Here is a 15,054-nt window from a genome sequence, read left to right on the forward strand (position 1 = left end):
AAGATAAATCATGTGATTTGCATGCATTTGAAGCTAAGTCTTCTATTCCGCATTGATTTGAAGATAAATCATGTGTTTCGCATGCGTTTGAAGCTAAACCTTCTAATCCGCATTGATTTGACGCTAACTCATGTGTTTCGCATGCATTTGAAGTTAAACCTTCTACTCCGCGTTGATTTCAAGCTAAATCATGTGTTTCGCATGCATTTGAAGCTAAACCTTCCACTCCGCATTGATTTGAAGCTAAATCATGTTTTTCGCATGCATTCGAAACTTAACCTTACACTCCGGATTGATTTGAAGCAAAATCATTTGTTACGCATGCATTTGAAGCTAAACCTTCCACTCCGCATTGATTTGAAGCTAAATCATGTGTTTCGCATGCATTCGAAGCTAAACCTTACAATCCGCATTGATTTGAAGCAAAATCATTTGTTACGCATGCATTTGAAGCTAAACATTCTATTCGGCAGTGATTTGAAGCTAAATCATGTGTTTCGCATGCAGTTGAAGCTAAACCTTCTACTCCACATTGATTTCAAGCTAAGTCATGTGTTTCGCATGCATTTGAAGCTAAACCTTCTATTCCGCATTGATTTGAAGCTAACTCATGTGTTTTGCATGCATTTGAAGCTAAACCTTCTATTCCGCATTGATTTGACGCTAACTCATGTGTTTCGCATGCATTTGAAGTTAAACCTTCTACTCCGCGTTGATTTCAAGCTAAATCATGTGTTTCGCATGCATTTGAAGCTAAACCTTCCACTCCGCATTGATTTGAAGCTAAATCATGTTTTTCGCATGCATTCGAAACTTAACCTTACACTCCGGATTGATTTGAAGCAAAATCATTTGTTACGCATGCATTTGAAGCTAAACCTTCCACTCCGCATTGATTTGAAGCTAAATCATGTGTTTCGCATGCATTCGAAGCTAAACCTTACAATCCGCATTGATTGGAAGCAAAATCATTTGTTACGCATGCATTTGAAGCTAAACATTCTATTCGGCAGTGATTTGAAGCTAAATCATGTGTTTCGCATGCAGTTGAAGCTAAACCTTCTACTCCACATTGATTTCAAGCTAAGTCATGTGTTTCGCATGGATTTGAAGCAAAACCTTCTACTTCGCATTGACTGGAAGCTAACTCATGTGTTTCGTATGCATTTGAAGCTAAACCTTCTACTCCTCATTGATATGAAGTTAAATCATGTGTTTCGCATGCATTTGAAGCTAAACCTTCTACTCCACATTGATTTGAATCTAAATCATGTGTTTCGCATGCATTTGAAGCTAAACCTTCCACTCCGCATTGATTTGAAGCTAAATCATGTGTTTCGCATGCATTTGAAGCTAAACCTTCTATTCCGCATTGATTTGAAGCTAAATCATGTGTTTCGCATGCATTTGATGCTAAACCTTCCACTCCGCATTGATTTGAAGCTAAATCATGTGTTTCGCATGCATTTGAATCCAAACCTTATATTCCGCATTGATTTGAAGCTAACTCATGTGTTTCGCATGCATTTGAAGCTAAACATTCTACTCCGCATTGATTTGAAGCTAAATCATGTGTTTCGCATGCATTTGAAGCTAAACCTTCTACTCCACATTGATTTGTATCTAAATCATGTGTTTCGCATGCATTTGAAGCTAAACCTTCCACTCCGCATTGATTTGAAGCTAAATCATGTGTTTCGCATGCATTTGAAGCTAAACCTTCTATTCCGCATTGACTTGAAGCTAACTCATGTGTTTCGCATGCATTCGAAGCTAAACCTTACACTCCGCATTGATTTGAAGCTAAATCATGTGTTTCGCATGCATTTGAAGCTAAACCTTCTATTCCGCATTGATTTGAAGCTAAATCATGTGTTTCGCATGCATTTGAAGCTAAACCTTCTATTCTGCATTGATTTGACGCTAACTCATGTGTTTCGCATGCATTGGAAGTTAAACCTTCTACTCCGCATTGATTTGAAGCTAAATCATGTGTTTCGCATGCATTTGAAGCTAAACCTTCTACTCCGCATTGATTTAAAGCTAAAACATGTGTTTCGCATGCAGTTGAAGCTAAACCTTCTACTTCGCATTGATTTGAAGCTAAATCATGTGTTTCGCATGCATTTGAAACTAAACCATATATTCCGGTTTGATTTGAAGCTAACTCATGTGTTTCGAATGCATTTGAAGCTAAACCTTCTACTCCGCATTGATTTGAAGCTAAATCATGTGTTTCTCATGCATATGAAGCAAAACCTCCTATTCCGCATTGATTTGAAGCTAACTCATGTGTTTCGCATGCATTTGAAGTTAAACCTTCTACTCCGCATTGATTTGAAGCTAAATCATGTGTTTCGCAAGCATTTGAAGCTAAACCTTCTACTCCACATTGATTTCAAGCTACGTCATGTGTTTCGCATGGATTTGAAGCAAGACCTTCTACTTCGCATTGATTTGAAGAAAAATCATTTGTTTCGCATGCATTTGAAGCTAAACCTTCTATTCGGCATTGATTTGAAGCTAAATCATGTGTTGCGCATGCATTTGCAGCTAAACCTTCTACTCCACATTCATTTAAAACTAAGTCATGGGTTTCGCATGCATTCGAAGCTAAACCTTACACTGCGCATTGATTTGAAGCAAAATCATTTGTTACGCATGCATTTGAAGCTGAACATTCTATTCGGCATTGATTTGAAGCTAAATCATGTGTTTCGCATGCAGTTGAAGCTAAACCATCTACTCCACATTGATTTGAAGCTAAATCAAGTGTTTCGCATGCATTTGAAGCTAAACCTTCTACTTCGCATTGATTGGAAGCTAACTCATGTGTTTCGTATGCATTTGAAGCTAAACCTTCTGTTCCGCATTGATTTGAAGCTAAATCAAGTGTTTCGCATACAATTGAAGCTAATCCTTCCACTCCGCATTGATTTGAAGCTAAATCATGTTTTTCGGATGCATTCGAAGCTAAACCTTCTATTCCGCATTGATTTGAAGCTAACTCATGTGTTTCGCATGCATTTGAAGTTAAACCTGCTACTCCGCATTGATTTGAAGCTAAGTCATGTGTTTCGCATGCATTTGAAGCTAAACCTTCTATTCCGCATTGATTTGAAGCTAACTCATGTGTTTCGCATGCATTCGAAGCTAAACCTTACACTCCGCATTGATTTGAAGCAAAATCATTTGTTACGCATGCATTTGAAGCTAAACCTTCCACTTCGCATTGATTTGAAGCAAAATCATTTGTTACGCATGCAGTTGAAGCTAAACCATCTACTCCACATTGATTTGAAGCTAAATCAAGTGTTTCGCATGCATTTGAAGCTAAACCTTCTACTTCGCATTGATTGGAAGCTAACTCATGTGTTTCGTATGCATTTGAAGCTAAACCTTCTGTTCCGCATTGATTTGAAGCTAAATCAAGTGTTTCGCATACAATTGAAGCTAATCCTTCCACTCCGCATTGATTTGAAGCTAAATCATGTTTTTCGGATGCATTCGAAGCTAAACCTTCTATTCCGCATTGATTTGAAGCTAACTCATGTGTTTCGCATGCATTTGAAGCTAAACCTTCCACTCCGCATTGATTTGAAGCTGAATCATGTGTTTCGCATGCATTTGAAGCTAAACCTTCTATTCCGCATTGATTTGAAGCTAACTCATGTGTTTCGCATGCATTCGAAGCTAAACCTTACACTCCGCATTGATTTGAAGCTAAATCATGTGTTTCGCATGCATTCGAAGCTAAACCTTCCACTCCGCATTGATTTGAAGCTAAATCATGTGTTTCGCATGCATTTGAAGCTAAACCTTCTACTCCACATTGATTTGAAGCTAAATCATGTGTTTCGCATGCATTTGAAGCTAAACCTTCTACTCCGCATTGATTTGAAGCAAAATCATTTGTTACGCATGCATTTGAAGCTAAACCTTCCACTCCGCATTGATTTGAAGCTAAATCATGTGTTTCGCATGCATTTGAAGCTAAACCTTCTACTCCACATTGATTTGTATCTAAATCATGTGTTTCGCATGCATTTGAAGCTAAACCTTCCACTCCGCATTGATTTGAAGCTAAATCATGTGTTTCGCATGCATTCGAATCTAAACCTTACACTCCGCATTGATTTGAAGCAAAATCATTTGTTACGCATGCATTTGAAGCTAAAACTTCCACTCCGCATTGATTTGAAGCTAAATCATGTGTTTCGCATGCATTCGAAGCTAAACCTTACACTCCGCATTGATTTGAAGCAAAATCATCTGTTACGCATGCATTTGAAGCTAAACCTTTTATTCGGCATTGATTTGAAGCTAAATCATGTGTTTCGCATGCGTTTGAAGCTAAACCTTCCACTTCACATTGATTTGAAGCTAAATCATGTGTTTCGCATGCATTTGAAGCTAAACCTTCTACTCCACATTGATTTGAATCTAAATCATGTGTTTCGCATGCATTTGAAGCTAAACCTTCCACTCCGCATTGATTTGAAGCTAAATCATGTGTTTCGCATGCATTTGAAGCTAAACCTTCCACTCCGCATTGATTTGAAGCTAAATCATGTGTTTCGCATGCATTCCAATCTAAACCTTACACTCCGCATTGATTTGAAGCAAAATCATTTGTTACGCATGCATTTGAAGCTAAAACTTCCACTCCGCATTGATTTGAAGCTAAATCATGTGTTTCGCATGCATTCGAAGCTAAACCTTACACTCCGCATTGATTTGAAGCAAAATCATCTGTTACGCATGCATTTGAAGCTAAACCTTTTATTCGGCATTGATTTGAAGCTAAATCATGTGTTTCGCATGCGTTTGAAGTTAAACCTTCCACTTCGCATTGATTTGAAGCTAAATCATGTGTTTCGCATGCATTTGAAGCTAAACCTTCTATTCCGCATTGATTTGAAGCTAAATCATGTGTTTCGCATGCGTTTGAAGCTAAACCTTCTATTCCGCATTGATTTGACGCTAACTCATGTGTTTCGCATGCATTTGAAGCTAAACCTTCCACTCCGCATTGATTTGAAGCTAAATCATGTGTTTCGCATGCATTTGAAGCTAAACCTTCTACTCCACATTGATTTGAATCTAAATCATGTGTTTCGCATGCATTTGAAGCTAAACCTTCCACTCCGCATTGATTTGAAGCTAAATCATGTGTTTCGCATGCATTCGAATCTAAACCTTACACTCCGCATTGATTTGAAGCAAAATCATTTGTTACGCATGCATTTGAAGCTAAAACTTCCACTCCGCATTGATTTGAAGCTAAATCATGTGTTTCGCATGCGTTTGAAGCTAAACCTTCTATTCCGCATTGATTTGACGCTAACTCATGTGTTTCGCATGCATTTGAAGTTAAACCTTCTACTCCGCGTTGATTTCAAGCTAAATCATGTGTTTCGCATGCATTCGAAGCTAAACCTTACAATCCGCATTGATTTGAAGCAAAATCATTTGTTACGCATGCATTTGAAGCTAAACATTCTATTCGGCAGTGATTTGAAGCTAAATCATGTGTTTCGCATGCAGTTGAAGCTAAACCTTCTACTCCACATTGATTTCAAGCTAAGTCATGTGTTTCGCATGGATTTGAAGCAAAACCTTCTACTTCGCATTGACTGGAAGCTAACTCATGTGTTTCGTATGCATTTGAAGCTAAACCTTCTACTCCTCATTGATATCAAGCTAAATCATGTGTTTCGCATGCATTTGAAGCTAAACCTTCTACTCCACATTGATTTGAATCTAAATCATGTGTTTCGCATGCATTTGAAGCTAAACCTTCCACTCCGCATTGATTTGAAGCTAAATCATGTGTTTCGCATGCATTTGAAGCTAAACCTTCTACTCCACATTGATTTGTATCTAAATCATGTGTTTCGCATGCATTTGAAGCTAAACCTTCCACTCCGCATTGATTTGAAGCTAAATCATGTGTTTCGCATGCATTTGAAGCTAAACCTTCTATTCCGCATTGACTTGAAGCTAACTCATGTGTTTCGCATGCATTCGAAGCTAAACCTTACACTCCGCATTGATTTGAAGCAAAATCATTTGTTACGCATGCATTTGAAGCTAAACCTTCCACTCCGCATTGATTTGAAGCTGAATCATGTGTTTCGCATGCATTTGAAGCTAAACCTTCTACTCCACATTGATTTGAATCTTAATCATGTGTTTCGCATGCATTTGAAGCTAAACCTTCCACTCCGCATTGATTTGAAGCTAAATCATGTGTTTCGCATGCATTCGAAGCTAAAGCTTCTACTCCGCATTGATTTGAAGCTAAATCATGTGTTTCGCATTCATTTGAAGCTAAACCTTCCACTCCGCATTGATTTGAAGCTAAATCGTTTGTTTCGCATGGATTTGAAGCTAAGCCCTCTACTTCACATTGATTTGAAGATAAATCATGTGATTTGCATGCATTTGAAGCTAAGTCTTCTATTCCGCATTGATTTGAAGATAAATCATGTGTTTCGCATGCGTTTGAAGCTAAACCTTCTAATCCGCATTGATTTGAAGCTAAATCATGTGTTTCGCATGCATTTGAAGCTAAACCTTCCACTCCGCATTGATTTGAAGCAAAATCGTGTGTTTCGCATGCATTTGAACCTAAACCTTCTATTCCCCATTGATTTGAAGCTAAAACATGTGTTTCGCATGGATTTTAAGCCAAACCTTCTTCTCCGCATTGATTTCAAGCTAAGTCATGTGTTTCGCATGGATTTGATGCTAACTCTTTTGTTTCGCATGCAGTTACAGCTAAGTTATCTATATCGCAAGTATTTGAACCTAAATCATGTTTTTGGCATGCATTTGGTGCTAAACCTTCTATTCCGCATTGATTTGAAGCTAAATCATGAGTTTCTCATGTATTTCAACCTAAACCTTCTATTCCGCAATGATTTGAAGCTAAATCATGTGTTTCGCATGCATTTGAAGCTAAACCTTCTATTCCGCATTGATTTGAAGCTAAATCATGTGTTTCGCATGCATTTGAAGCTAAACCTTCTACTCCGCATTGATTTGAAGCAAAATCATTTGTTACGCATGCATTTGAAGCTAAACCTTCCACTCTGCATTGATTTGAAGCTAAATCATGTGTTTCGCATGCATTCGAAGCTAAACCTTACAATCCGCATTGATTTGAAGCAAAATCATTTGTTACGCATGCATTTGAAGCTAAACATTCTATTCGGCAGTGATTTGAAGCTAAATCATGTGTTTCGCATGCAGTTGAAGCTAAACCTTCTACTCCACATTGATTTCAAGCTAAGTCATGTGTTTCGCATGGATTTGAAGCAAAACCTTCTACTTCGCATTGACTGGAAGCTAACTCATGTGTTTCGTATGCATTTGAAGCTAAACCTTCTACTCCTCATTGATATGAAGTTAAATCATGTGTTTCGCATGCATTTGAAGCTAAACCTTCTACTCCACATTGATTTGAATCTAAATCATGTGTTTCGCATGCATTTGAAGCTAAACCTTCCACTCCGGATTGATTTGAAGCTAAATCATGTGTTTCGCATGCATTTGAAGCTAAACCTTCTATTCCGCATTGATTTGAAGCTAAATCATGTGTTTCGCATGCATTTGAAGCTAAACCTTCCACTCCGCATTGATTTGAAGCTAAATCATGTGTTTCGCATGCATTTGAATCCAAACCTTATATTCCGCATTGATTTGAAGCTAACTCATGTGTTTCGCATGCATTTGAAGCTAAACATTCTACTCCGCATTGATTTGAAGCTAAATCATGTGTTTCGCATGCATTTGAAGCTAAACCTTCTATTCTGCATTGATTTGACGCTAACTCATGTGATTCGCATGCATTGGAAGTTAAACCTTCTACTCCGCATTGATTTGAAGCTAAATCATGTGTTTCGCATGCATTTGAAGCTAAACCTTCTACTCCGCATTGATTTAAAGCTAAAACATGTGTTTCGCATGCAGTTGAAGCTAAACCTGCTACTTCGCATTGATTTGAAGCTAAATCATGTGTTTCGCATGCATTTGAAGCTAAACCATATATTCCGGATTGATTTGAAGCTAACTCATGTGTTTCGAATGCATTTGAAGCTAAACCTTCTACTCCGCATTGATTTGAAGCTAAATCATGTGTTTCTCATGCATATGAAGCAAAACCTTCTACTCCGCATTGATTTGAAGCAAAATCATTTGTTACGCATGCATTTGAAGCTAAACCTTCCACTCCGCATTGATTTGAAGCTAAATCATGTGTTTCGCATGCATTTGAAGCTAAACCTTCTACTCCACATTGATTTCAAGCTACGTCATGTGTTTCGCATGGATTTGAAGCAAGACCTTCTACTCCGCATTGATTTGAAGAAAAATCATTTGTTACGCATGCATTTGAAGCTAAACCTTCTATTCGGCATTGATTTGAAGCTAAATCATGTGTTTCGCATGCATTTGCAGCTAAACCTTCTACTCCACATTCATTTAAAACTAAGTCATGGGCTTCGCATGCATTCGAAGCTAAACCTTCCACTCCGCATTGATTTGAAGCAAAATCATCTGTTACGCATGCATTTGAAGCTAAACCTTTTATTCGGCATTGATTTGAAGCTAAATCATGTGTTTCGCATGCGTTTGAAGCTAAACCTTCCACTTCGCATTGATTTGAAGCTAAATCATGTGTTTCGCATGCATTTGAAGCTAAACCTTCTATTCCGCATTGATTTGAAGCTAAATCATGTGTTTCGCATGCGTTTGAAGCTAAACCTTCTATTCCGCATTGATTTGACGCTAACTCATGTGTTTCGCATGCATTTGAAGCTAAACCTTCCACTCCGCATTGATTTGAAGCTAAATCATGTGTTTCGCATGCATTTGAAGCTAAACCTTCTACTCCACATTGATTTGAATCTAAATCATGTGTTTCGCATGCATTTGAAGCTAAACCTTCCACTCCGCATTGATTTGAAGCTAAATCATGTGTTTCGCATGCATTTGAAGCTAAACCTTCCACTCCGCATTGATTTGAAGCTAAATCATGTGTTTCGCATGCATTCGAATCTAAACCTTACACTCCGCATTGATTTGAAGCAAAATCATTTGTTACGCATGCATTTGAAGCTAAAACTTCCACTCCGCATTGATTTGAAGCTAAATCATGTGTTTCGCATGCATTCGAAGCTAAACCTTACACTCCGCATTGATTTGAAGCAAAATCATCTGTTACGCATGCATTTGAAGCTAAACCTTTTATTCGGCATTGATTTGAAGCTAAATCATGTGTTTCGCATGCGTTTGAAGCTAAACCTTCCACTTCGCATTGATTTGAAGCTAAATCATGTGTTTCGCATGCATTTGAAGCTAAACCTTCTATTCCGCATTGATTTGAAGCTAAATCATGTGTTTCGCATGCGTTTGAAGCTAAACCTTCTATTCCGCATTGATTTGACGCTAACTCATGTGTTTCGCATGCATTTGAAGCTAAACCTTCCACTCCGCATTGATTTGAAGCTAAATCATGTGTTTTGCATGCATTTGAAGCTAAACCTTCTACTCCACATTGATTTGAATCTAAATCATGTGTTTCGCATGCATTTGAAGCTAAACCTTCCACTCCGCATTGATTTGAAGCTAAATCATGTGTTTCGCATGCATTCGAATCTAAACCTTACACTCCGCATTGATTTGAAGCAAAATCATTTGTTACGCATGCATTTGAAGCTAAAACTTCCACTCCGCATTGATTTGAAGCTAAATCATGTGTTTCGCATGCGTTTGAAGCTAAACCTTCTATTCCGCATTGATTTGACGCTAACTCATGTGTTTCGCATGCATTTGAAGTTAAACCTTCTACTCCGCGTTGATTTCAAGCTAAATCATGTGTTTCGCATGCATTCGAAGCTAAACCTTACAATCCGCATTGATTTGAAGCAAAATCATTTGTTACGCATGCATTTGAAGCTAAACATTCTATTCGGCAGTGATTTGAAGCTAAATCATGTGTTTCGCATGCAGTTGAAGCTAAACCTTCTACTCCACATTGATTTCAAGCTAAGTCATGTGTTTCGCTTGGATTTGAAGCAAAACCTTCTACTTCGCATTGACTGGAAGCTAACTCATGTGTTTCGTATGCATTTGAAGCTAAACCTTCTACTCCTCATTGATATCAAGCTAAATCATGTGTTTCGCATGCATTTGAAGCTAAACCTTCTACTCCACATTGATTTGAATCTAAATCATGTGTTTCGCATGCATTTGAAGCTAAACCTTCCACTCCGCATTGATTTGAAGCTAAATCATGTGTTTCGCATGCATTCGAAGCTAAACCATCCACTCCGCATTGATTTGAAGCTAAATCATGTGTTTCGCATGCATTTGAAGCTAAACCTTCCACTCCGCATTGATTTGATGCTTAATAATGTATTTCGCATGCATTTGATGCTAAACCTTCTACTCCGCATTGAGTTAAAGCTAAGTCATGTGTTTCGCTTGGATTCGTAGCTAAGTCGTTTGATTCGCTTCCAGTTGATGCAAAGTCACTTATATCGCAAGTATTTGAAGCTAAAATATTTGTTTCCCATGGATTTGAAGCTAAACCATCTACACCGCGTTGATTGGAAGCCGAATCACGTTTTCCGTATGGATTTGAAGCTACCTCGTTTGTTTCGCATGCATTTGAAGTTATATCATTTACGTCGCAAGTATTTGAAGCTAACTCGTTTGTTTCGGATTGATTTGTAGCTAAGCCTTCTACTTTACATTGATTTGAAGCTAAATCATTTGTTTTGCATGATTGTGAAGGTAACTCGCTTGTTTCGCATGCAGTTGAAGCTAAATCATGTATATCACAAGTATTTGAAGCTGAACCATTTGTTTCGCATGAATATTAAGCTAAACCATGTGTTTCGCATGGATTTGTATCGAACTCGTTTGTATCGCCTGTATTTGAACCAGTAGGTATATACGTTGCGTTCTGCAATCAATGGCGTGGTGAAGGCCCAAACCCAGGGGGGGGGGGGTAAAGGGCAGGAAGCGTCATCGTGAGCGGCACGCGTCGTGTGGAGGGGGGTAATTCACCGATAAGGAGTATTGCGACTTTGCATCCGGTGAGGCTCTCAGATGCCTTACCCGGAAGTTGCTTATCTTGCAAAGCGATATCGGGGATTTTGAAATAATATTGTAGAGAGCGATAGAGATGGCTGCATTGCAGCGGTTGTTCTCTCTCTTGCAAACGATTTGGATTTTCTCGCACGTTGAGGAAGTATTTTGAAGAGAAGCGCCATGCATATATAGAAGTTTGCGGTTTTGCATCCGGTGAGGCTCTCGGATGCCTTACCCGGAAGTTGCTTATCTTACGAAGCGATATCGGGGATTTTGAAATAATATTGTAGAGTGCGATAGAGATGGATGCATTGCAGCGGTTGTTCTCTTTCTTGCAAAAACGATGCATGATTTTTCTCGCGCGCGTTAGGCGCGACGTATTTATAGAAATTTGTGGTTTTGTATCCGGAGAGGTTCTCGGATGCTTTACTGGCGCTTGCGAAGCGATATCGCGGATTTTGGTCTCGTTGAGATTTATTAAAGTAACGTTTTTTTTTTATCTCGGTATAATATTGTAGAGAGTGAGAGTGGGATGCATTGCAGCGGTTGTTCTCTCTCTTGCAAATGATGCGGACAGAGAGAGATATATATTTTTTCTCACTCTCTCTCTTTTACTGTTTTTGCTTTTTCCCTTTTACAGCGAACATTTTATTCGCTACCGAGTTGGGAATTGGTATGGAAGTTGTTTCGTTGAACGTGCCATCGTTGCAATCGGTCGCAACGTCTAAGATATTTGAACACGGTGTTCATAATTTTTCGAACATTGTTGGACGGATTTTTATTCGATATTGTGATGTTATTTTGTGCGACGTGTACTGCGTTTTTCGTCGGAGATATCCGCACGCTAGGTTTTCATACGTGGGTGCATGCGTGTTCAAACCGCGAGACTTGCTCGATTACGTGATATACAATAGTATTGAACACGCAATGTCGTTCGAAGAGATGGTTGAAGAGGATTATTTTTAAATACCGTAAAGAAACTGATTATGTTTGCGTTGAACCAGTGTTGATACCATTATCAAAATTTGAACGGAGAATGACCAGAGGTGATTTCCTCTCTCCATTGAACAAAGTGAAGAGAAGATTGGAATATTCATTGTACGACGACGATGATTGGGATATTCGTAAAATCAAATGGGACATTAATTTACCGACCGAGAAACTCAATGTTTCACGCGTGAAATTCATATCGAACTATTTTTCAGCGAGTGACGAAGATACGTCGTGAGACGGTTCCTACATTACAGAATTTGGCTTGTGGATACGTCATAAACTTATACCTGAACGATCAATTTCCGCTCGAGTGGAAAACAGCGACGGAACGTCTAATGCGAAAAGATTTGGCGAGTCGCGTGAGTTTCATCTGTACGAAACGATTTAGCCAAATTATAGTGAAATGGCCCGCGACCGATTCACCGTCCGCGATACTACATATCATCGAGATGGGAGAGCACCGCGTAGTTGGTTGTATAGTGTAGTTACGTTCGTGAGAACTGGAAACTTAACCGACGACGTGAAATCAAAATTGAAAAAACTTGTTTTTCAAAATTAATATGGATTAATATTTTCACAAGATGACGCAAGTTTGGAAGGACATGTTGAAATCGTTAACACATATGTCAAGGATGATTCGAACTGTGGACGAGTATCGCGAATGGACGAAATCATGTATTGAATGTTTACAATGGTGTAGGAAATATATGATCATTGTGAAGAAAAACGAAGCACCCATAGGTGTAAAATCGAGTTTGCTGTCGATCATGTGTCGTATGAAAACTTTGAAGGTCTCGTTAGATCATCGGTTTTCATCACGCGTTGGTAGCGGTTTGTATGGAAACGTTGGCGCGAGAGCATCGACTCTTCGTTGGGAAAACTTCGAGTCAGCGTTTAAGAATCGTATATCGACCGACGTTGTGATCAACGTCGAGCATGTCGATCCACGTCATTTCTTGCAACACGCGAAGCGAATAGTTACGAATCGCATTACAGAACTTTTGAACGTTCATTTGTCGTTAAAAGTGAACGTAGTATTGGAGGCAGAATTTGTGCTGCGCGACGAGGTTTCGGTGAAAAGTTTTAGCACGCGAAACGTCGCGCTCTTTCAGTCGTCGAATCACCAACGCTTTTGACATCGATAGAAGAATTTCAAGAACGAGACAGTGGATGGGCGTTATCGAAGATCCTTCATTTGATGGTGAATTCCAACAAGTATCAGCCGTTACAAGCAGGTTGTCAGGTATCCGTGCCTCGAACAGTGCAATTAAAGAAAGCAGTTCTCAATGTGTACAGTAACGACGATAATGCATGTTTCTATTGGGCAGTGGTGGCAAGCCTATATCCAGCTAAATATCATTTGAATCGCACATCATCCTATCCACATTACAGCGATGTGCTCCGCACCGAGGGATTCCAATTGCCGATGTTGTTCAAGGACATACCAAAGTTCGAAAAAGCGAAAGACGTTTCCGTGAACGTGTTCGAATGGGGAGGGGAACAAGAAAGATGTCAGACGTTGCATTTGACCTCAAGGAAGCGGGAGAAACATGTAAATTTGCTGTTCATACACGACTCTGAAAACTTGCACAATCATTATCTCTGAATTAGGAATTTATCTCGTCTGGTTTCATCTCAGATCAGCACGCAGCACAACAAGCATATTTGCGATCGGTAAGATCCACACATGTAAATTTTTTTCTTTCTTTTGGATGGTGGTGGTGGGCGAGAAAAATTAAAATAAAAAATTATGTTTTTTTTGTCAGGTGTCTACAGTATTTCAAATCGCAGGAAAAATTGAACATTCACGAGATTGACTGCAGTCGAATGAACGAATGTGCTTTGAAACTTCCGACGGAAGACAATAAGTGGCTGAAGTTCAAGAATTATGCGTACAAGGAACCGACACCGTTCGTTACCTACGCAGACTTGGAATGCCTGCTGGAGAAACAGGAAGATCAAGGTCATGGAGCTTACTGTATATATCAACATCACCATGCCTTCAGCGTAGGCTACTACCTCCATTGTCGATACGACAGTTCGTTGAGCGAGTATCGGGCTTATCGTGATGAGAAAGGTTGTATCGCATGGTTTGCATCGAAGTTGCACGAGTTGAGCTGTAAATTGCAGCCGGTGTTTGATCGAACGGTTCCAATGGCTCCGTTGACCGCCGCGCAAATCTCAACTTTTTGTACCGCCACGTATTGTCATGTGTGCGAAGAACCACTCGGTAATGACGACGTGCGAGTGCGTGATCATTGTCATTTCACAGGTGCGTATCGGGGTCCGGCGCACAGCCGTTGCAATCTGAGGTATCAATCCTCGTACGTGATACCGGTGGTTTTTCACAATTTGTCCGGCTACGACGCACACTTTTTCATCAAAGAATTGACAAACGCGTTCGAAGGTAAAATAGACGCGTTACCGCTGACAAAAGAGAAGTACATTTCTTTCACGAAACACAGTAAGAGGAATAAAGATGTGATCAAAAAATCGTGGAAGAAGTGCATAAAGTTTCGGTTCATCGATTCGTTCAAGTTCTTGAATTCGAGTCTTCTAACCAGGAAAGGCGTTTTCCCATACGACTATGTATCGACCTATGACAAATTAAGCGACACTTGCTTACCACCGCGCGAAGCATTTTATAATCAGTTATGCGACAGCGAGATATCCGACGTCGACTATTGTCACGCGAACGAAGTTTGGTGACGATTCGGTATACAAACGTTAGGACAGTACAGCGACTTGTACTTGAAATTGGATGTGTTGTTGTTGGCCGACGTGTTTGAAAATTTTCGCGAAAAGTCGCTCGAGAATTATAAACTCGATCCAGCGCACTATTATACGTTGCCCGGTTTCGCGTGGGATGCGATGCTAAAATTGACGAAGATCGAGTTGGAATTGTTCGCCGACGTTGACATGCTTTTGTTCGTGGAGCGGGGAATACGAGGTGGGTTG

The 15,054-nt window shown here is 39.5% G+C and overlaps 1 protein-coding gene across 1 annotated transcript; it reads left to right on the forward strand.

Annotated features, from left to right (window-relative positions):
* The first annotated feature begins 13,266 nt into the window (after positions 1-13,266).
* Positions 13,267-14,805, forward strand: LOC117218496 (uncharacterized). Its single transcript, XM_076527120.1, has 4 exons — positions 13,267-13,339; positions 13,425-13,648; positions 13,708-13,770; positions 13,888-14,805. The coding sequence occupies exons 1-4, from the start codon at positions 13,267-13,269 to the stop codon at positions 14,803-14,805; spliced, it is 1,278 nt and encodes a 425-aa protein (XP_076383235.1).
* The last annotated feature ends 249 nt before the right edge of the window (positions 14,806-15,054 follow it).

This window comes from Megalopta genalis, chromosome 17 (genome assembly GCF_051020955.1).
Source record: "Megalopta genalis isolate 19385.01 chromosome 17, iyMegGena1_principal, whole genome shotgun sequence".
Lineage (NCBI taxonomy): Eukaryota > Metazoa > Arthropoda > Insecta > Hymenoptera > Halictidae > Megalopta > Megalopta genalis.